The sequence below is a fragment of the Euprymna scolopes genome, chromosome 32 (assembly GCF_053919585.1).
Source record: "Euprymna scolopes isolate OS-2025 chromosome 32, ASM5391958v1, whole genome shotgun sequence".
Lineage (NCBI taxonomy): Eukaryota > Metazoa > Mollusca > Cephalopoda > Sepiida > Sepiolidae > Euprymna > Euprymna scolopes.
The window spans coordinates 40,107,739-40,131,476 of record NC_136513.1 but is presented as its reverse complement, the minus strand read 5'-3'; the positions used below and the strand labels follow the sequence as shown (position 1 = coordinate 40,131,476).

The following is a 23,738-nucleotide window of genomic DNA, read 5'->3' as shown; positions in this document are numbered from 1 at the left end:
GTGCGAAAACAAACATGGCGACCAATGAAAACAATATGGAATACAGACCCGAATAACCATAAAATCAACTTTTTAAAGGTAAGTCTTTTTTTTACACTTACAGCACTTCCACCAAATTTTATCAATTTTTGCTTTTAAATATCTCCGAATGGGCAACTTGTTTTGTGCGATTAATCTTTTGGGTTGAGCATATTGTAAAGCTGTATCCATGAGGCAAATTTGAAGCCAAATTCTAAAAAAGGCTAAAAAGAATTTTTGAAGGCCAAACTGCTTTTAAAAAGACTAAATTCGCGAAATTTGGCCCCAAAATATTCTAAAATGGGTGATCGGTTTACTACAACGTTACATTAGAAACTGGGTACCCCCTACAAATATTTAGATATCGACATTTCAAAAAAATATTTTGATAATCTGGTAAACTAGTGTCCATTCAATAATAAGCTGCTGAAATAATTAAAAAAAAAAAAAAAACGAATATAAAAAATAATACCTCTTCCATATGTGCGTCGTTATTTGTTTTTTTCTTCTTTGATTTTAAAACAGCAACGCACGTGACTTGCCCATACCAAGACTGATATACAAATGACCAGCGATAATCTATATTTTTCTGAATATAAGAAAAGCTGAAACTATTGAAGATACAATACAAAAACGTAATTGTAAAAAATTTATTTGAATGTCGCTGTTGTCTAGAACTAAAATATAGTTTCTTGGTAATATAAGTTCTGCCCAAAGTTGATACAATTATGAATGGGGTCTGCGTTCACGCTGGACAGCCACAGAATTGAAATATCTCATAAACTCCTACAATGGTTTTGAAAATAATCAGATATATTCTGTAGCAACATTACCAATATTACTTAGATAAACAGGGACGTGCTAGGAGTGCCCAATCACCTGTCCCTTTTACTCCTGTTTTAAAAGTGCTCTTCTCAGAGGAATGTATTACTGGGCTGTCTACCATCGAGCCACCATTTTTTTTTTTTACTTGAGTACCTGCGATGAAAAAGTTCTCTGCACGTCAATGTAGATAAGTATGTTTTAGTTTGAAAAAAGGTGATATAATAATATAGTGTGGTCTGCATTCGCACCGGACATCCATAGAATGTACAGATTATTTTGGACCATCTTCCAATTACGCGATTCCCTTGGATTTTACTTGTGCGAATGGAAATTTAACTAACTTTCTTGGATTTGCATTTTTGGATTTTACCGTCATTGGATACTTTACCTTTCACCAGACTATCCATTCACGTGAAATCACTTTTTCCTTCACCCTATTCCCTCTGCTTCACTTTTTGTTATCAAGTAAGATCTTTGGCTTACTTGCAGTTTCATCAAATACTTTTTCAAGCAAAATCTGATCCCGCATTTTGCTAATTCCCACCCTCTGATTAGAAGGAATGTATTTCTTCAAAACTCTGCAGATTAAGGACCATCCACTTATTTAGTGTTTCCTTTTCAAATTAAATATGTTTTTAACTTTTTTCAAAGTGTTTTTTAACATGTTTTATTAACTATTTGCTCTTATTTATATATATATATATATATATATATATATATATATATATATATATATATATATATATATATATATATATATGTAAGGGAGACAACCAAACAAAGAAAACCCTAAGCAAAATTCATCTCAAAGCAGCAAAACTAAAGCTGACTTGCCAGTGTCCTGGCAAGTCAGCTTTAGTTTTGCAACCAAATAAAGAAAACCCTAAGCAAAATTCATCTCAAAACTAAAGCTAAAGCTAAAGCTGACTTGCCAGGACACTATATATACAAATGTAAGCAAATTTGGGCATATTTTATTGGTTTGAAAATATAGGTTCTTTTTTACCAATTGTCATAAAAATTTAACCATAGAATAGTATTATTATCTTCAAATAGCCTGCAAATTTTTATGTAGTTTCATCTCATACAACCAAAGATATGAGCATTTCAATATTCAATTTGATTGCAAGCATAGAAATATTCACTTTTTTTGTCAATTTTATGTTCGAAATGTCGGCGAATATTGATCAGATTTTAACAAATGAAGGCTCATTGGAAAGCTAATGACCTGAGTTGTGTAGTGGGCTATGTGGCATTTGCCATTAAGGTCGCATATTATTGTTTCAAATAATGGGTGATCACTTTTCTATGTTAACTTAATGTAAAATGAGCACTCACATTGTGACCACCTATTTGTGAGGTCTGTTTAGGGATGGTGTTTATTGTAGCCAAGTAGACTAACACAAAACCATACCATAAAAACTTGTTTTCTATATGTTTTCGGGTGTGCTGAAAACGAATATCGCATTTAAATTTTCCACAAATAAGTATTTTTCCGGGTATTGAGCAAAAATATGCGTTCGCTTGCACATACAGCAATGGCCACCACATAAAGAATTACATTGCTTAATACCCGAAAAAATACTCATTAGCGAGAAAATTTAAATGTAATATTTGTTTTCAGCACAACCGAAAACCTATAATAAAGAAGTTGTTTAAGGTAGGTTTTGTGTTGATCTACCAGGCCACAATTACCAAATAAACACCACACCAATATAAAAAAAGAAACAGACACCCCCTCCCAAAAAAGGTGCTATAAAGTAGATGTTCAATTTATCTTAAATTAATATAGAAGAGTGATGCTCCACCTCTTAAAACTATGATTTCTTCATATCTTAGAAACTATTTGTTTCCTGGTATTTTAACCATTATTTTCGTTTTCAGCACCCTCAAAAACCTTCAAAGTGGTAATTTTACAGGATTTTTTGTTGGTGTAAAGATACTGCACCTTTTCCAATATTTCAATCATAGTCATTTGTTTTCCTAGTTTTTCATATGAATTACAAAATATCTGATATTTCCCCAAAACCTCTGGCCTTGATAGAGGGGGAGACCAAAACTTGCTGTTATGGTTTCAAATGATCTGAAATAACGTCTTTGGTTTTCATACATAAAGTAAATTTCACACTGTATAAAGATTATTTGATATTGAAGATATTCATAATTGTACCCTTTTTCCAAAAGAGGGGAGATATAACATATGAGAAATATTTGGAATCAAGTCTCCCCTTGCTGTTATTTTAGATCATTTGAAACCATAGCAGCAAGTTTTAGTCTCCCCTCTATAAAAGCCAGGGGTTTGGGGGAAATATATATATATATATATATATATATATATATATATATATATATATTTTCAGAATGTGAGAGATTATATAATTATTTCCACAGTCAAACAACGTCGCAGCTCACAAAGGCCATGAGAGCCAACAAACTGACAGCCCAAGACTCGAGTTTCGCCCTTATATAGGCTCATCATTTATACATATCTGAAGTCGAGATTCAAAACCTGAGCCTCTTGCATGCAAGGCGAGCACTCTGCCACCTGAGCAAACCCACCACACAGACAAGAAAGTCTATCAACTAACACAGATCAAGCAAACCACGGCAAAATCCGACAAGGGAACGAACCTCCTTCATCTTAAACAAGGGATATGGTCATCCAACCAAGTTATAAACCAAGCTGTTGTCTCACAAGTAGACTCGCTAGGAGGATGCCATCCAACAAGCTTATCTAGCAAGCAATTAGTAATAAAAATTTTCAGAGTGTGACAGATTATATAATTATTTCCACAGCCACACAATGTCGCAGCTCACATGAGTCATGACAGCCAGAAAACTGAATGTCCAAGACTCGAGTTTCGCCATCATTTGGCTTAAGTCTTGGACTTCTGGTCTGTCTGCTGTCATGGCTCCTGTGAGCTGTGACGTTATTTGGCTGTTGAAATAATTATATATGTCTCATATTCTGCAAATTTTATTACTAATTGCTTGCTAGGTTAACATGTTGGACGTCATCATCTCTTGTTCGAGACAAAGTAGGTCCATACTATAGTCAGATTTCGACACAATTTGCTTAATTTGTGTTAGTTAATAGACTTTCTTGTCTGTGTGTCAGGTTTGCTAACTGATGAGCCCAAATGAGGGCGAAACTCGAGTCTTGGACTTCTGGTTTGTGGCTGTCATGGCTCTTGTGAGCTACGATGTTGTTTGACTGTGGAAATAATTATATATATATATATATATATATATATATATATATATATATATATAATCAAGATTAGCTTACTCTCTCTTATTGATTACTGTCAGGATCTTGCACTAATCAGTCTAGGAAGTCCATCCTTTCATATTTTATGTTTTTTCACTTTGAGAAAAGGTTAGTTTATTGCTCATTGCCTGAGGTACAGCTACATAAGAATCAATGGGGCTGCTCAGATACTTTTTTATGAATCAGAGTGTACATGACTGTTGTTTTCTGACCTTTCAAGTTTCACCTTCCAACCTTGTGTCAAACATTCCCGTAAATACAAGCGCATATTATGGAAAGATATAATGTTCACATTTTATCATGAAGAAGAGAAAATTTAGAAAAAAAAATTTGTTGCTTTTACTTACGTGAAAATTGCTTCTTTTTCTCTGCGTTAATCATTGATGGTGACAGGGTAACTCGCGGTGTAGAATCTGTGCGCGTTTCAACGGCTTTTACTATTCCATCCCCCAACGGATTCAGAGTGATGATGGCTGATCTGAAACGGCGATTTTTTTACAAATCATTGTTGCAGCTTGTTCAAGTATCCTGATTTTATGCAATGTTTTTTTCAGTGTTTTTATTTGACTAAAGTCGCAAAGAAGTTCTAGAACTGTCGCAGATGAATTGCCATAGCAAATTATTATAAAGATTTCGAAAAAATTAAATGAAAATCCTAACTGCATGAAAATATCTCATGACAAGGGAGATATTTTTATTGTATATAAAAGTTACTTCTCTTTAAATGTAGAAATTTTATAAATAAATTACACTGAACATTTAATGTATTAATTTAAGCATTGCTTGAAGCGTGTTTAATAAGGATTTATGAAGGAGTAATTAGCAAATGAGAAAGCAGGTGTGACTTTTAATGTCTACAATTAATTGATGTTTCTTGTTTTTTATTTAAGAGTTTATCTCTGTCATTAAATTTCGTGATAATATGTTTCTCATTTAAGCAAAGACTAGCCTGTGTGCCTGGTATTGCTCGGGTATTTGGAGGTGTGTGCTGAGCAAAAAAAAAAAGTGGTAGTAGGCAGGCTCGAACCCATACCGCAAAGGAGGAAAAGAACATGAAAAAAAAAGTTACGTCTTTGCTGTTGCACCCACTGCCAAACCAAAAGAAACGAATGTTTAAATTAAGGCTAGTCAATCGAAAAGAGGGGATGATTTTCGAAAATATTGGTGAAAAAAAGTGCCCAGTTGAGGGTAAAGGAATTAATGTTTTTAACTAATTTTTCCATATTTGTCGTCCGAAAGGTAGTGCTTTCAGCATGTTGTCGACAATATTCTGCATAGTTTCTGGCCTAATTGTTGCCATAAGTGAAACGAAACATGTACCCATTTAAATAAGTGTTTTACTTATTTTAAAGCGTTTATTTACTTCGAATCACAACTAGTTTTAAGACTAAAGTAAAACAAGAACGAAATGGCTGGCATGAGATGTTGTTGACAAGTTCTGCATAGTTTCTGGCCTTATTGTTGCCAAGAAAGTTCTTCACTGCCAGAACAAATTGCCTTCCATCCTTTCAGTTCCACTTTGTTCACTGAGCTTTCAAACTCTGGATCTCTGATGGGCTGCCAGATCTGAGGACCGTCAAAGATGCCAGCTTTCAATCAAGCTATTGATTAATCCTGGAAAAGCCTGCCACAAGTAAGTGAAGTCATCATCCTTGTCCAGAGCCTTGGTGAACTGCTTGATTAAACCGATGTGCAGCTGTAGTAAAAATATTCTGTCTCTGTCCATCCTCTTATTCACTGCAACCTCTTTCTCACATAGGTGTTGCAGCTAGTCTCAGTCTTTTCTATGAATACTATTATGGCATGTGCTCTTCAAAATTGGCAATCTATTCCCTGCTTCTTTTTGTCCAGCCCGTTTGACTCATTGGTCAAGTAATCTGCATCAGTTCATTGTTTTAATACCTTATGCTAATACAGCTTCCTATTCCAGTAGCTTCTTTCCAAGAACTGTAGGTTTGTGGAATTCTCTTCCTGCCGACTGTTTTCTCCCTAATTTTGAATTTGGTCTTTTCAAGACTAAGACTAATAGGTATCTCCTGTATTTGCTATAATCATCTTGCATTCTTCTTAACTACTTACATTAAGTGGCCTCACACTTTGTCTGGAGCGATTTCCATAAAAAAAAGACCAAGGAACAAATGGAAGGGACCGATAAGGATTGGATTCGAGAAAAAGAGAAATAAATGAAACGCTGGTAATAGATAGGTTGCTAAAAGCGATCCAACACATGCCAGCATGTAAAATGAATATGAAACGATGATAATGATGATGATGTTACTGTTGGTGATGCTAACAATGACGATGACAACAATGATGATTACGATGGCGATAATGACAATGATGATAATGTGATTATGATGATGAAGATGATGATGGTGGCAACAATGATGATAACGACGATGATGATGCTCCCAATGGTGATAATAGTGATTATGATGACGATGATGATGATGACAACAATGATAATAACAATGGTGATGATGATGAAGATGACAATGACGACAATAGTGAGGACGACAATATAGTGATGATGGCAACAGTGATGATAATGATGATGATGATGATGATGACGATGACAATGGTGATAATAGTGATTATGATGACGATGGTGATGATGATGATGACAACAATGATGATAACGATGATGATGATGATGATGACAATGGTGATAATAGTGATTATGATGGTGATGATGATGATGACAACAATGATGATAACGATGATGATGATGATGACAATGGTGATAATAGTGATTATGATGACGATGGTGATGGTGATGGTGATGATGATGATGATGATGATGACACTGGTGATAATAGTGATTATGATGACGATGGTGATGATGACGATGATGATAACGATGATGATGATGATGATGATGATGACACTGGTGATAATAGTGATTATGATGACGATGGTGATAATGATGATGATAACAACGATGATAACGATGATGATGGACTAAAGTAATACTTACTTCGCTTTGTGTTTTCTGCAGCAAGAATGGTATTCAAGACTTCTGCTGCTGAAGGTTATATAAACTCCGGCGACAAGAGACAAGTTGCGCGGGACAAATGGACGTTGATGTTTTTGAATGGCTGACATGAGAAGCAAAAAAGAAAATCTATAATAAAAAAATGTTTCCATACTTATTTGATGCGTTTTTTTTTGAGAAATACTTTTTACAAATACAAAAATGTACAATCAAATTGTTTTTAAATTGCATATTAAAAAATTACTTTCAAATATTTATATAAAAATCTATTTAAAATATTTTAGTCTGTCTCTCCATGGGGATTGCATGTAACAAATAATTGAGCTTACGATACGTTTTTTTTGCAAGAAAGTTACCATTTATCAAGGCTTGAAGGCTACATGAGGATAAGGGTTAATGAGCACATGGTGGTCAGTGGAACAATAGCATAGTGATCGGTAGTGGTAGAAATTGGGTAGAATTTGATTATTTAAGGGGACGGCTCAACAAGAACTTCTCTACATTAGACTTGAATACAACCATGTTGTAGTTAGCTGAAAAGCAAGCCCAAGGTACAGAGTTCCACAAGCGGGTAGTTCTAGAAAAGAAACTTTGTCTATGGAATTTGCATTTAGTTTAACGCACAGACAGAGAATGGGGGAAATTGTTGACAGTTGTTGTAACTAGGTGAATTCTTTGGAAAGGGCCAGAGATTGAAGCTCAGTCGAGCACTTGCCTTGAAATATGATTAATTGTTAAATTATTTAGGTTAAAAAGATATTCAGAAAAATTTATTAAAAGAAAAGAATGTTAGTTAAAAAATTTTTGTTAAAATATTTAATTGGTAAATTTTGGCTTAGAGGGAAAATGTTATGAATAAAGAAAAAGCTAGTTTGGAATTTGGTTTAGTAAACAACGATGTGGATTTCGTAACAAACAAGATTGGCCATTTTGGTTGATGCAAGAGACTTGTAAGCAAAAAGAAATCAGAAGTAGGAGTTAGTCTGTAACGAGAAGTCGAGGTGACGAGTTGTAAGTTAGCTAGCTACTTGGTAAGAGTGGACAGGAGTTATCTCTGGTCTGATGGAAGCGTCTACGGACCAACTAAGGGAAATGTTAAGGAGAAGGTTAAGAGTTTCAAACTCCAAGATGTGAAACATTTGGAAATAAAGATGTGGAAATAATAAACTCAGCGTTTTGGATGTTCCATTTGGAAGAAGATGCCTTCATTTTCAGATGCCTGCTGCCAGAGGTGAGGGAGACAATGAACAAGGTAAAGACTGTCTGTTATTGTCCCAAAAAATCCGAAAATACGTTTGTTCACTTTGGACTTTACAATAAATGCACATTTACCAGCGATGTACGATGTTTGTGCATACATGTCTGAAGCATGCTTTGTCATACAAGGGTAGTTCCAAAAGTAAAGCCTCCTATTTTTTTTTAACTAAACAGTTGAAGAGCTACAAAGACGGGAGTGGTACCATTAAAACGAGTGAACTTATGTGCTCAAGAAATTATTTTTCTACATAGGCATCACCATTCTCAATGCACTTTTGCCTGAAATTTAATGATGCATCTTTGCTTCTGATGCACGTCTTTGACAGGAGTTCCATATCGTCAGTATTTGCAACAGAGAGATGAAACTTTCAGGCAATTTGCAAACCCTCTGATCCAGTCGGGTAAAATGAAAAGATAGGAGGCATTACTTTATGAACGACCCTCGTGTATTACATAAGGCATGCCCGCCTTACATAACATTTTCCTAAATTGCAAATAGCAAACTAATAATATGAAATATCGTTGCAAATAAATTGTTACCGTTAGCAATATAATATGGGCAGTTGTCAAACCATCCGGATATTCTGTTCTGTTCTGTGGCATAAAGATCGGATGATACCAGCACCCATGTTGCAGCTATAGGGCCTAAAATAAAGAGATATTAATAATTAGACATCGTCATAATATCAGTACTATTCAGTATAGAGTCGAACGATATAAGACTACGACTTTATTTTAAAAGTTTTATTGAAAAAATAAATTCACGTGACTTGATTATGTAGTAGAACTGATATCTATTCAATGTAGCCGCCTCCAGCCTCAATCACTGCCTTGATATGGGTCTGAAACTGCGAGCATGCCTTTGTCCACAAGTGCCGGCGGGAGCTCGGCTAATACTCGGCAGATTGCAGCAATCAGGCCAACTTTGGTGTTGTGGGAGATCATTTTGGTGATGTTTTCGACGTATGATCAAATGCAGTTAGACAGCGGGTTCAGGTCAGAGGAGGAGCAGTGGCTAGGTAGAGAAGGGTACAAAGTCATAGCACTCCTTCTGAAGCCAAGCTGAGGTCTTGTAGGCCGGCGCTGAGTCCTGTTGCCACACCCAGAGTCTGCCAGCGGCCACCTGATTGCACCAGGTGATCACCACACTCTTCAGCACATCCAGGTACACTTTGGTGTTGACTTTCAAGCAGACTCCGAAGATGTGAGGTGGCATGATGCGGCCTCACTTGAAACTACACTAAAGACTTAATCGTGGCCAGAAATCTTTTCATCACCCTGAGGTCACCCCTGTTATTCATGGCAATCCAGCAATGTATTTTGAGGGTGCTGGCAATGATCCTGTAGTCATAACTTTAGTCGGGAGAGAGCCTAAGTTGTACAGTGATCTCATTTGTTGAACTTTTTCACTTTCAGACATGATAGAAGGCTCCTATCGCTCTTGGATTTGTTCACAACTGGCCAACTAGTAGATGGTCTGCAACAAAAAAATCAAACGGAAATGGAATCATGTTGTCTTTTTTATGGGGACAATTTTATCGTTCCACTCATAATTCGAAACCTTTTCATATTTCAAAAAAGTTATTTTATTCCTCCCATCTGTTCATCTAGTCGATGTTATAAAAGATAAATTCTCCTCGTTCTTTTTGATTCATTGATGCTGGCATCAGGTGTGCACCCCTGCATCCCTATTTTTATAGATGTTGTCACTTTTTAATTACAGCACAATTATTGCTACCTTTGTTTTAATGGATGACATCATGATGTCCCTTATTGAGCATTTCAATTGAATATCTTAAACCTCACAATCAGTCAACTTCCATGTAGATAAAGGAAAACCAGACAAACTTTATATATAACAAAATATTAGCTTTGAAGGTGAATATTCAAATTGAATTAAGGAAAAGGGAATTAAAGAAAAATGTTTAGAAATGTACTTTTTTAGATTATACCTTCTTTCTGGGTTTGAGAAGTAAATTCGATGAAAGTGTATTCGGCTCTTGTAGTGAGGGTAGACTTTTCTCACTACTGATTTCTGTGTTTTTTTTTGTCTTTTTTTGTCTTTTTTTGTTGTTTTTTTTGTTTTTTGTTTTTTTTGTTTTTTGTCTTTTTTGTTTGTTTTTTTGTCGTTTTTTTTTGTTTTTTTATTTTTTGTCTATTTTTTTTTGTCGTTTCTTTTTTGTTTTTTTTTGTTGTTTTTTGTCTATTTTTTTTTTTTGTCTTCTCTCTTGGGTAAACCCCCCCCAAAAAACTCGAGTTTTTATATCCACCTCATCCCTCATGTTTCCATTTAGTCTTGAAAGACAAAGGATACCCCTTAGGGGCAGTAGTGCGTGTAATTGTGAGGCAAGGGTTGCACAATCCCCAACCACACATCTCCTGAATCGATACTATTTGAGTCCAGTGGCAAGGAGAAGGCAAGGACGATTAGAAACAATGCCAAGATAAGCAGAGAGTACATACAGCACCTGAAAGTCCCAAATAGTCACCCATTTAGTACTGACTAGGTTCAACGTTACTTAACTTCAGTGATTCAGCGGGAACTGGTGTGTCAACGTGATTATGCCGTATACATATATATCCACCCGTAGCCTCGAAAAAGAGTCTAGTGTCCTTATTATGATTTTGGCCACAGAAATTTTTTTATTAGTTCAAAATTAATTTTAAAACTATTTTTCTTTTTTGGATCCAAAGAATGCACGGAGCCTGGCTGCATACCAAATTCTTTAAATATTTTGCATTTGGCAATCAACGAATTAGCATCCAGTTGGGAGTGTACTTATAGTCCTTGTACCCCCTTCTCTCTCTCTCTCTCTCTCTCTCTCTCTCTCTCTCTCTCTCTCTCTCTCTGAGTGTGCTCAGACATCATCTTCTTGTATGAATCCTATGATTCTATTGCTGACAATGCCAATATTCTAAACGAAAGTGATTTTATGGAACGAATTGGATTTGAACTTGGAACACTGTGGTCATGAGTTCTTATCTTTTACTACCTTACAACCTCACTCCCAGACATAAAGGTCATTAAGAACAACATACATTAAAGTAAAATCATCTCCAATTTGTATATGTAATCTTTATCATATCATATGAATCTGAAGCTTCTGTCTTTGGCATTGGTTTCCCCAATATTTTTCTAATCAAAATTCTTTCTAGAATGATATCAGTACTTACAGTAGGGACCCAGTTAAGGTTACCAATATCCTAAACGAAAGTGATTTTTGTGGAACGGATTCGAACATGGGAGACCCAAGCCATCAGTCGATGTCGTTAACCACTTAACCACCATCATCTCCTTGTATAACATTGTTGTTACATGTTCTTCAATAGTGTTATTCACCTATTCGTAACAACCATCATCATCATTGTAATGAACGTTGAGGATTTGTGCTGCTATGAATGCATATTCAATTTAAATGCTGCTCTAGCGGCAAAGCAAACGTCTCTCTATTTTATGTGCTGTGTATTTTGGATTTTTTTACTCGTTTATTCATGTTGAATTCACCTATTTGTAACAACCATCATCATCGTCATCATGAATGCTCCTTCATGTATATTCTACATGTACGTTTAGGTGTACGTGTATGTTCATATGTATGTATATGCGTGTATGTATGCATGTATGTGTGTATGCGCATGTTGTCATGTGTGTTTGTGTGTTCTTGCGTATGTATGTTTGCATGCATTTGTATGTATGCATGCTTGTATGTGTACCTGTATATGTTCATTTCGATGTGTGTGGGGTGAAGCAAATCTCTGATTAAAAAAAAAAAACATAAAGCAGGAGACCAGTACCCGCATTAAGCTGGTCTGCAGTTTAACTTGTTGTTGGCTTTCTTGCTCATGCTTGTTGCTGGATCTCAACATTTTGAACCGAGAGAGACTTAGCTGCTGTACAAAGCTAAAACTCTGTAACATCATCTTTGTATAGATACTTCCTCAGGCATTTGTCTATAAAAAATTGTCCATGGTGATTGAAAAATTATCACACGTGTAGCCCTGAAATGCTGGAAGCATGTAATAATTGATCTGCCATCATTCTATATATGCATATGTGTATGTATGTATGTATGTTAATATATGTACTAGTGTATGTATGTGTATGTATATATGTACGTGTTTATATATTTTTATTTATTTTTTAATCTATTTTTGTGTATATATGTTTATGTGTGTTTGTATGTATATACGTATATATATATTTGTGTGTATGTATGTATATGTATATATGCATATGTATGCATGCGTATAAGTGCATATATATGTATGTGTAGGTATATGTAGTAACTTTATGTGTATGTATGTATATGTGCATACATGTTCACATATATGTATGTGAATATGTATATATATGTGTGTATGCATTTTTATATTTTTGTATATATGTGAATGCATATGTATGTATATGTGTGTGCATGTGTGTATGTATATGTTTGTATATGTTTGTATGTGTGTATGTTTATGGGTATGTATGTGTATGTATGTGTGTATATGTATATATATGTATGTATGCCAAGGACCGTCTTCAATGTCATATCTGCTTGAGCATGTGAATTCGCTGGCAAGACTAAAAGAAAAAAAAAGGTTATCTTCAGGCTCATAGACTCTCAGTGACTGAGGGAGTGGCACTCGTTTGACAAGACGTTACAATCATCATGTATGTATGTATGTATGTATGTATGTATGCATGCATGTCGCCCTTTGCCCTTTGGAAGGTCTTGTTTTTAATCCTTCAGGGAGACTAGCCACCCTCCTCACCAAACAAGTCTGGTGGGGGAACCAGTTTAGTCGCCGGTGACCCGACCATGAGGCAGGTAGTACTGGGTTACATGGTACCAGTAGCATATGACATGACCTGACATATTGTATTGTGTGTGTATTGGGGTAGAGAGGGCTCCCGTAAGCCGTGGTGAAGGCAACCTTTCTAGGAGAAGCAAATCTCTGATTTAAAAAACAAAGTGGGAGACCAGTACCCGCATTAAGCTGGTCTGCAGTTTAATTTGTTGCTGGCTATCTTGCTCTTGCTTGTTGCTGGATCTCAACGTTTTGAACCGAGAGAGAGACTTAGCTGTTGTACAAAGCTAAGACTCTGTAACATCATCTTTGTATAGATACTCCCTCAGGCATTTAGGCTCATGGATTTTAAATGTCTGAGGGAGTGGCACTCGTCTGACAAGACGTTGCAATCATCATGTATGCATGTATGTATGTATGCATGTATGTATGTATGCATGTATGTACGGCATAATCACGTTGACACACCAGTTCTCGTCAGATCACCGAAGTTAAGCAATGTTGAGCCTGGTTAGTACCAGATGGGTGACTATTTGGGAATTCTAGGGACTGTATGTGCTTTCCACTTATCTCGGCATTGTTTCCAGTTATCCTGAACCTCCACTTTCCACTGGTGTTCAACAACGTTGACTCACGAAAGGTGTGGCTGGAGATTGCACAACTCTTGCTCCAAAAATTTTACGCACAGGCACCCTTACACTGGGTATCCATAGTCAGTCAAGACTGAAGGAAGACATTTTTTATGTATGTATGTATGTATGTATGTATGTGTGTCTGTATGTATGTGAGTATGTGTGTGTGTGTGTCATTATGTATGTGCATATGTATGTGTGTGTATATGTATGTATGTATGTATGTATGTATGTATGTATGTGTGTGTTTGTGTGTATGTGTGTGTTGGGGTGGAGAGGAATCCTGTAAGCCGTGGTGAAGGCAACCTTTCTAGGAGAAGCAAATCTCTGATTTAAAAAACCATAAAGCGGGAGACCAGTACCCGCATTAAGCTGGTCTGCAGTTTAACTTGTTGCTGCCTATCTTGCTCTTGCTTGTTTCTGGCTCTCAACATTTTGAACCGTGCTAGAATCTGTGTTAAATACAGAAGTAATCAAACATCTCAACAAAAATAACCTTCTTAGTGACACTCAATATGGTTTCCGTTCTGCTAGATCTACAGCAGATGTCCTTACAGTTATATCGCATAGGATTAGCAAATCTCTCGACGGTGGCAATCTTTCTAGGGCAATTGCTCTTGACATATCTAAAGCCTTTGATAGGGTATGGCATAAAGGTTTACTTCATAAGATCGCTAGCTATGGTATAGCTGGAAAAGTCTTCTCAATTATTTAATCATTTCTTTCTGATAGGTTCATAAGAGTAGTAGTTGAGGGGCAAAAATCAGAAGCTCACAGTATTAATGCCGGTGTCCCTCAGGGATCCATCCTGGGCCCAACTCTTTTCCTGATCTACATTAATGATCTTCCAAATCATATCCTTACATCATTTGTAGACATTTATGCTGACGACACTACCATTTATGGTACCACATCTAAGACAGTAAACGACCAAGTTCTCTCCAATTCTCTCTCCTCTGATCTTGAGCACGTAGTACAATGGGGAAAGAAGTGGCTGGTTACTTTTAATGCATCTAAAACCAAGCTTCTCTCTTTACATCATCAACATTCTAATCCACATTTGTCATCAATTGAAATGAATGGCTCTCGTCTTCAGGAGGCCTCAAGTTTTGACAAGCTTCTGGGCTTGACCATTACTCCTGATCTTAAATGGAACACGTATATCAAATCTGTTGCCAAGGCCGCTGGAAAAATGGTGGGATCTTTCTATCGATCCAGTAGATATCTCACTGCTGATGCTATTCTCTACCTATATAAGAGCCAGGTACGTCCAAGGATGGAATACTGTTGCCACATCTGGGCAGGAGCTGCTAGAAAGGACTTGTCCTGCCTTGATAGAGTTCAAAATAGACTTCGTAGCCTCGTAGGAGATGTCCTTTTCTCCTCCTTGCAACCTCTATCTCACAGAAGAGATGTTGCGAGTTTGTCTCTGATGTATCGTTATTTTCATGGAAAGTGTTCAACTGAGCTTCAATCTATGGTCCCCCCTCGCCAAACTTTCACAAGAAACACTCGTCTAGCTGTAAACACTATCAATAATTTCCCCCACTCTTTATCTGTGCCTAAACCTAAACGTAGATTCCATGAACAAAGCTTCTTTCTTAGAACTGCACGCCTGTGGAATTGTCTTCCGTTTTCCTGCTTTCCGGCTGACTACAATATGGTTGTGTTCAAGTCTAAAGTAAATAAGTTCTTGATGAGCCGTTCCATATAAGTTATTAAATTTACCAAATTTTCATTACTAATGATTACTATATTGACCAATTTCTACTGTACACTCTTTAACCCTTATCCTTGAGTGGCCTCTGGGCCTTGATAATGTGGTGATGCCTATGTAAAAAAAAAAAAAAAAAAAAAAACCGAGAGAGAGAGACTTAGCTGTCGTACAAAGCTAAGACTCTGTAACATCATCTGTGTATAGATACTCCCTTAGGCATTTGTCTATAAAAGTGGTCTTCTGGTGATGGAAAAGTTGAAATGCTTTAAGCATGTAATAATTGATCTCAATGACCATCTTCAGTGTCATGCCTGCTTGAGCGTGTGAATTCACCAGTAGGACTAAAAAAAAAAAAAAAAGAAAAAAAAAAGTCATTTTTGGGCTCATGGACTTTAAGTGTCTGAGGGAGTGGCACTCGTCTGACAAGACGTTGCAATCATCATGTATGTATGCATGTGTGTATGTGTGTGTGTGTGTGTGTGTGTGTAAATATTTAACTGCTAAATTCTTAATCTACTGGTCACATAACACTGAAATTAACAGGAAATATTAGGTTGGTGCAAAAGTAATATCGTTTATATATATATATATATATATTATATGGAAAAATGCGCGCATGAAAAGTAATATTCTTAAGATTTTATTAAACCTGGAAAAGTAAAGGACAAGAAATTCAACCTGGAAAAGTAAAGAACAAGATATTCTAGTAAAGTAAAAACTAAGAATTTTTTAGACTTAAAATATTGCAGCTAAAAATAAAATTTGAATATTGATAAATATTTTATTTATTATTTGCATATGTTGTTGTTTATTGTTGAGTTAGAAAGGGTGTCAGTCGCTGGATTGAACTTATTTTCCCCCTATTATTTGCATATATTTATGTAGTGAAAATTGTTTGAATAAAATTAATTCATTAGTTTGTTAGTTAGTTGAATAATTTTATAATTTACATAAAAATTAATAATTTTATTATATCAAAATTAGGATCATTTAATTCTTTCTAACTCAACAATAAACAACAACATATGCAAATAATAAATAAAATATTTATCAATATTCAAATTTTATTTTTAGCTGCAATATTTTAAGTCTAAAAAATTCTTATTTTTTACTTTACTAGAATATCTTGTTCTTTACTTTTCCAGGTTGAATTTCTTGTCCTTTACTTTTCCAGGTTTAATAAAATCTTAAGAATATTACTTTTCATGTGCGCATTTTTCCATATAATCCATGATTTTTCCAGGCATTGCTATTGTATTAATATATAAATTTATAATATTTATTAATGATTGTCAAAAAAAATTAGCTCTCAAACACACATTTATGCAATATTTATCATTCAATCACAGTAGTTCCGAGCCAAGGTCTCTACCGAGACTGCGGTTCATGAATTCGTGATCTGTATAGAGCGTAAACTAACAAAAAAGAAGATGGCACTCGGTGTCTTTCTAGATATTCTTGGAGCTTTTGACAACATACTCTTCAGTAGTATGTTCAAGTCGCTACGAGAACTCAATGTGCCACCAGTACTCATCCGATGGATTGAGTATATGGTGAGGCAGAGAACAGTTCAAGTAGAACTACTGAGGGCAACTGTTAAAAGGGAAGTAGTTAAATGAAACCCCCAAAGTGGGATTTTATCACCTTTACTATGGAACTGTATGCTAAATCCTCTTTTAAAGGAGTTTAAAAATAGGAATATTTATGCCCAGGCTGCTGCTGATGACATCGCAGTGCTGGTTGCGGGTTCAAAAGCATCATTGGTCAGACGCATTGCCAAAATGGGACTACATTTTTCATCAAATGTGATAACGAAAAATTTGAGTTCATTCAAAGAATATGTATATCATAGAATTCACTAATATTTTTAATCGATAAATTCAGCATTTTTTTGCTATAAAATCATAAGGAGAGTTACAAAAAAATTAGTTATTAAAAAAAAAGTTCGGTTTTTTAATCATAAAAAAAAACGATACACGGGATTGAACCTAAAATCTTTCTATCAACCCCCGGTACTCTAACCGTTACGCTAACATGTCATATTGGCAAAGTCGCAGTAAAAAATATTTATATACAAAAAAAGTTATGCAAAATAATAAAAAAAAGCGTTAGTCACTTATGTACTTACTCTCCTGTTTGTGAACCCACATATTTTGTTGTAACTTTTTTTCTACTGAACCAATTTTCGAGATTTTTTTTTCAAAATGTAGCTTATGAGGTGTTCTATCCAACTATATAACCTGTTTGAAATTTGGTTGCGAACGGAATTAGTGGTGGGGGTTTGAATGTGTCTCGATTCATTCAATTTCGGACTTAAGCATATATTCAACCACTACCGTGGTTGAATGATATTTCTTTCTTTATTTTTTTTTATATTACATTTTCACCCCAAACAAGGCACATTGCCACTTTGGTGTAGGGGGCTACTATCAGGGGCAACAACTACTGGGGTACTGTGTAAGGATTTGGGCAGCAAGATGTTGGTTCACGTTACACTTGAACTTCTGCACGTCAGTACTGTTGGGGGAGCAGGGACCTGGAATGGAATTCCAGAGTCTAGCGGTTCTGGGGAAGAAACTATTGGAGTAAAAAGATCTTTTACATCTAGGAATCTCTACAGTGTGGGGGTGGGATTTAGCAGCCTGTCGGGTTTGTCGAGGGTGCTCACGTCGTGGGGGCACAAGTGATTGCAGTTCGTCAGAGCATATGATTGCAGTTCGTCAGTTCGTATAACATAAAAAAACGACATTATTTTTGCACCAACCCAATAGTAATCATACACCAAAGATGGTTTATGATGAGTAAAATCTTTGTTTGGATGGATAAATAACACGTACAGATATATGTCATCAAAATGCAAAATTCAAAATGTTCATTCCAATCTGCCGACATATTTCTATTAGTTTTATGCATGCACAAGTTCATTCATAGCTTGAAGTGGTTCAATTTTAAATCTTTCTTATCTGTTGATAGCCAATATGGTAGGGAACATGGCTAGAGCACTAAATATTTTGGTTTCTTTTCTAGCTGATGGTACCCAAATCATTTTTGTTTTTTAACTTTTGAAATCAGTACTATATATTAGGTACAATATAATAACCAATAGAGAATTAGCTCTGCAATAATAAATATGAAATCTGCATGAATTAAAATATATTTAAGCGTATTTTATGACCGAGCAACGCCCCCCCCACCTAGCCTGTTTCTTGTATGTAAGTATGTTCGTATGTCCAACTATAACTCTTGGCCTTTGGGTCAAGATCAAAGTGTAGTATCTGTTCCGGCAGATACTGCAAGCTATGACTAGCTATGACTAGCAAAGACCAGATGTGGGGGCAACCCCACATGCCTGACCTTTAACCAGCTCCCATTTCCCACCTCTCGGGAGCTGGTCCCCTTTTCCCCTTCCCCCTCCCTTCACTCCTCACATTAAAAATCGGCCCTGTGCCTAATTTGCTCGGTGGGGGAGCAAATAAATACCATCTGTTCCGGCAGATACTACACTTAAGATAATTTGTACCAGTCAATGGAGGGGAAACCCTCTATACTGGGACAATTATTATTTTTGGTAACCAGAGTGCCCCCTTTTTGCCTACTTTTAGGGGAGCTGGTTTTTACCTCACATTAAAAACGGCCTTGTGCCTAATTTGCTCAGTGGGGGAGCAAATAAATACCATCTGTTCCGGCAGATACTGCACTTAAGATAGTTTGTACCAGTCAGTGGAGGGGAAACCCTCTATACTGGGACAATTATTATTTTTGGTAACCAGAGTGCCCCCTTTTTGCCTACTTTTAGGGGAGCTGGTTTTTACCTCACATTAAAAACGGCCTTGTGCCTAATTTGCTCAGTGGGGGAGCAAATAAATACCATCTGTTCCGGCAGATACTGCAAGCAAAGACCAGATGTGGGGGCAACCCCACATACCTGACCTTTAACCAGCTCCCATTTCCCACCTCTCGGGAGCTGGTCCCCTTTTTCCCTTCCCCCTCCCTTCACTCCTCACATTAAAAATTGGCCTTGTGCCTAATTTGCTCGGTGGGGGAGCAAATAAATACCATCTGTTCCGGCAGATACTGCAAGCAAAGACCAGATGTGGGGGATACCCCATATACCTGACCTTTAACCAGCTCCCATTTCCCACCTCTCGGGAGCTGGTCCCCTTTTTCCCTTCCCCCTCCCTCCACTCCTCACATTAAAAATTGGCCTTGTGCCTAATTTGCTCGGTGGGGGAGCAAATAAATACCATCTGTTCTTCAGATGCTACACTTCAATTTCTTGTTCTCTGTTAGTGGAGGAGTGGTAGTCCTTCACGACTGAGACAATTTTTTATTTTTTGTTCCTTTTCTCCACATTAAAAAACGACCATGGTGTCTAACTCTGTCCTGTGGGGAGTTAGTTTAAATAGGAACTATAACTCTTACAAAGTTGTTATTTTTTTAATCAGCATAATTCCAGAGAAATAATATGATAATTTAGAAAAAAAAAAAAGGTTCAGTTCATAACCACCAAATGGCCATTCATAAATTAGTACTATTATATATTATATTTTAAACACGATTTTTAATGTAATTCTGGATTTTGGAGATAAGGTATGAATGTTTGTATTGTTTTAATTGTTCGGAAACTCAAAGAAGCAACACATACAGTAGACAACAACAGCACCCTAAGCCGCCCAAGTATCGAATTTAACCACATTTGAATTCCGTTAATTGCAAATTTGACATTTTTTTCTTTTCTTTTTTTTTTACATGGAGGTCACCACTTATCAAGGCCCGAAGGCCACTCAGGGATAAGTGTTATTGCGTGTACAGTAATCAATGAGATAGTATCATAGTAATCATTGTGGTTTTGATAGAATGTCTTACTTAAGGGGCGGTTTGTCAGGAGTTTGTTTATGTTGTAGTTGTAGTCAGGTGGGAAACAGGCAAACGGAAGAGGGTTCCACAGTCGTGCACTTCTGAGAAAGAAGCTTTGTTCATAGAATCTACGTTTGGATTAAGGCACAGATAAAAAGTGGGGAAAATTATTGACAGTAGTTTCAGCCAGACGGGTGTTTCTTGTGAAAGATTGGCGAGGGGGGACGAGAGATTGGAGCTCAGACGAGCACTTGCCATAATGAGAAAAATAAGAAATAATAACAAAAAATACGCCCAATCCAAGGGAGATAATCCCCAATAAAAAAAAACCTTTGATGTCGTGAGAAACTTTACACTGTTTGTTCTTAGTTTGTTTTTATGTTCCCGGGCAACGCCGAGTAACCTGCTGGTTTTAGACAAATTTTAAAGCAAAGAAATAGAAATTGGCATAAATCACCTTTAAGATTGTGGTCACTTGTAAAATCCTGGACGAAGCGGTACAATGGCCATTTGAATGTTTCCCGCCATCTTCTGGAGATTCGGATTTCTGGTTCGGTTTGTTCGAATAACAGAAAGACATATGGATTTGCCACAGGACGGAAGTTTTTAGGTCCGCTGTATGGAAGGATTTCCTGAAAAACAAACAAAAGTGTCTCCTAATATATTTCTTTTGGTCGGTTTGTCACTTTATTCAAGTTTTTATTTCAGAAACTACTGGTCGATCTAGCTAAACTTTTGCATATACCTATAAGGTGGTAGAGTAGTAATCGTTAATGGCGTAACTTGAGTAGCATTGGATTATTTATAGGGACGGCTGAGCAAGAACTTGAAGGCTACCATATTGTATGCAACTGGGAAGCAGGTCAGTGGAACAGTGTTCCACGGGCGGGCAGTTCTGGGAAAGAAGTTTTGTTCATGGAATCTGCATTTAGATTTAATCCCAGTTTAAGTATTATGGTATCCATTTGATACAGGTTAGGGATTAATATTGTCTGTTTGTCCGTTCTGTGTTTTATAGAAAACAACTGGCCAGATCAGGCTGAAATTTGTATGGACTTTTGTAATGATAAGTTGCAATGAACTAAGAATCATGGTATCCATTAGCTACATATTTAGGGATTACTATATCGCCACAATACCACATATAGATATATATATATACTCTAGTGTAGTGTACAGAAGGAAGTGCATGTTTCATCTCACGGTCGGGTGTCACCAATTTGTAGGGGAGAAGAAGCTAAGTGAAAGTAAATCTCTTTGCCCCAAACAAAATAATTAAAAAAAAAAGGAATAAAACAAAATGACACCTCCTTCTCGTTTAAAAAGCACCGCATTTATTTTTCAACAAAAATGACAAGATGAACAAGCAAAGGTCCGATCAGTAAAAGTTATTGCGAAATCATTATTAGAATGTTAGATGAAAGTCCTTCGTTAAATCAATAAGATTAGAAGGTAAAAGTCTTCTGTGAAAATAATGTCCTTATTTCAAAGTTTGTGTTTTAAATGGCTAAGGTAACCTTATTCGAAAGTCCCATGAGGAAAGTAATCCGTTGTTGTTAATTCTTATAGAAAATGTACGGAATGGGTGCGTGTGAACATAAGTGTGATTTTTCTGTGACTGCGTAGCGTGTGTAATTGATGTTATGAAAACGAGAGGCACGTGTTTCATGTTTCGTCGAAGCGAGAAAGAAGAGAAAAAGGAAGGAAGAGAGAATGTTTTTTGGACCGGCTCCAAAACAAGATTGCTACTGCTAATATTTTGTTTTTTGGAAAAGCGTTAAAAAGACAATCTTCTGAATTTTCTCATTGGTCGCTTGTGTCACGTGATACTGTCTTCAACTACGTCCGCCAGAAATATGTTCATGTGTGGACGTATTTGAAATTATGGCGTTGCTGGAAGAACTTATTTTTGTGTAAAATGCGCGGGGAAATTGAAATGAATAAACGCTCGTTTATTTGCACGCGTGTGCGTGTGAGTGAGTGACAACACAACTCATCTAACTTTTTTTTTCTATTTATTTAAAAATAAAATACAACTTTCTTATATATCGATCCTTGAATTGCATTCATCTGGAAAAGATCTAATTTGCATATTTCTTTTAATCATTCATTTTAGTGAATTCCTCATTAGTTTTTTTTCGTTTTTTTTATGGGATGATCATCTTTAGCTAACTATTACATAGAATTATGTTTATGCAGATATTCTACATGATTTATAGTTGCATAATATTTACGTAAACACACGATTGATGCACTGAGACTAAAGCTGCTTTCAGGACTGCCAGCAACCACTGTAAAAGAGTAATAAAAAATGCAAGAGAGCTATATGCCCAGTCTGTTAAATCCAAAGTAGCTGATCAGCGTCTTGGTTCCCACCAGTTTTGGCAAATAACAAATAGGATCCTGAACAGAAGTGTGCGTTCTATCCCAACCATTATCAATGGACCAGAGGTCATCTCGTCAGCATCAGACAGGGCCAAACTATTTGCAAAGAACTTTGCAGCTAATTCTACCCTATGCAACGCAGGCCATCAACTCCCCATATTTCCTCCTATAACACAAAACACGCTAGGTAACATACAAATATCTGTGCATGAGGTCGCCCAGCTAATCAAGAACCTTGATTCCAGTACAGCAACTGGCCCTGACGGCATCCCAATTATAGTGTTAAAAAAGCTTCAACCTGAACTTGCTCCCATACTTACAAAACTGTTTAAGCATTGCCTTAAGGAGAAGTGCTTTCCAACACCCTGGAAAATCTCATCAGTATGCCCTGTATTTAAGAATTCAGGTGATAAGTCATCTCCCTCTCAGTACAGACCTATAAGTCTCCTGTGTGTCATGAGTAAGTTGCTGGAATCCATACTAAATAGTGAAATAGTCAACCACCTCAGCAGAAATAATCTCCTTAGTGACACGCAATATGGTTTCCATTCTGCAAGATCTACCGCAGATGTGCTAACGGTTATATCTCATAGGATTAGCAAATCTCTCGACAAAGGCTACCTTTCTAGCGCAATTGCACTTGACATATCAAAGACCTTCGACAAGGTATGGCATAAAGGACTACTTCACAAGATTTCCAGCTATAGTACAACTGGAAATGTTTTCTCAATCATTAAATCATTTCTCTCCGATAGGCTCACAAGAGTAGTGGTCGATGGAAAAAAATCAGAGGCCTGCAGTATTAATGCTTGAGTCCCTCAGAGGTCCATCCTGGGCCCAACTCTCTTCCTGATCTACATCAATGACCTCCCTAAACACATACTTAAATCATTCGTTGACATCTATGCTGATGACACAACCATCTACGGCAACACATCAAAGGCTGTAAATGACAAAGTTCTCTCTGATTCTCTCTCCTCTGATCTC

General features: G+C 36.5%; 1 protein-coding gene and 1 pseudogene across 1 annotated transcript in view; one reads left to right on the top strand and one right to left on the bottom strand.

The window, feature by feature from the left end:
• LOC145256138 (uncharacterized protein C56G2.4-like) overlaps nucleotides 1-23,738 on the bottom strand; it is a 41,862-nt gene that overhangs the window by 8,334 nt on the left and 9,790 nt on the right. Inside the window, exons 3-6 of the mRNA XM_080114723.1 lie at nucleotides 20,824-20,998; nucleotides 8,907-9,011; nucleotides 7,092-7,212; nucleotides 4,462-4,592 (exon numbers count right to left, since the gene is read on the bottom strand). Coding sequence (XP_079970849.1) covers nucleotides 4,462-4,592; nucleotides 7,092-7,212; nucleotides 8,907-9,011; nucleotides 20,824-20,998 — 532 coding nt within the window. The remainder of the gene's footprint in view (nucleotides 1-4,461; nucleotides 4,593-7,091; nucleotides 7,213-8,906; nucleotides 9,012-20,823; nucleotides 20,999-23,738) is intronic.
• LOC145256561 (5S ribosomal RNA) lies at nucleotides 13,602-13,718 on the top strand (annotated as a pseudogene).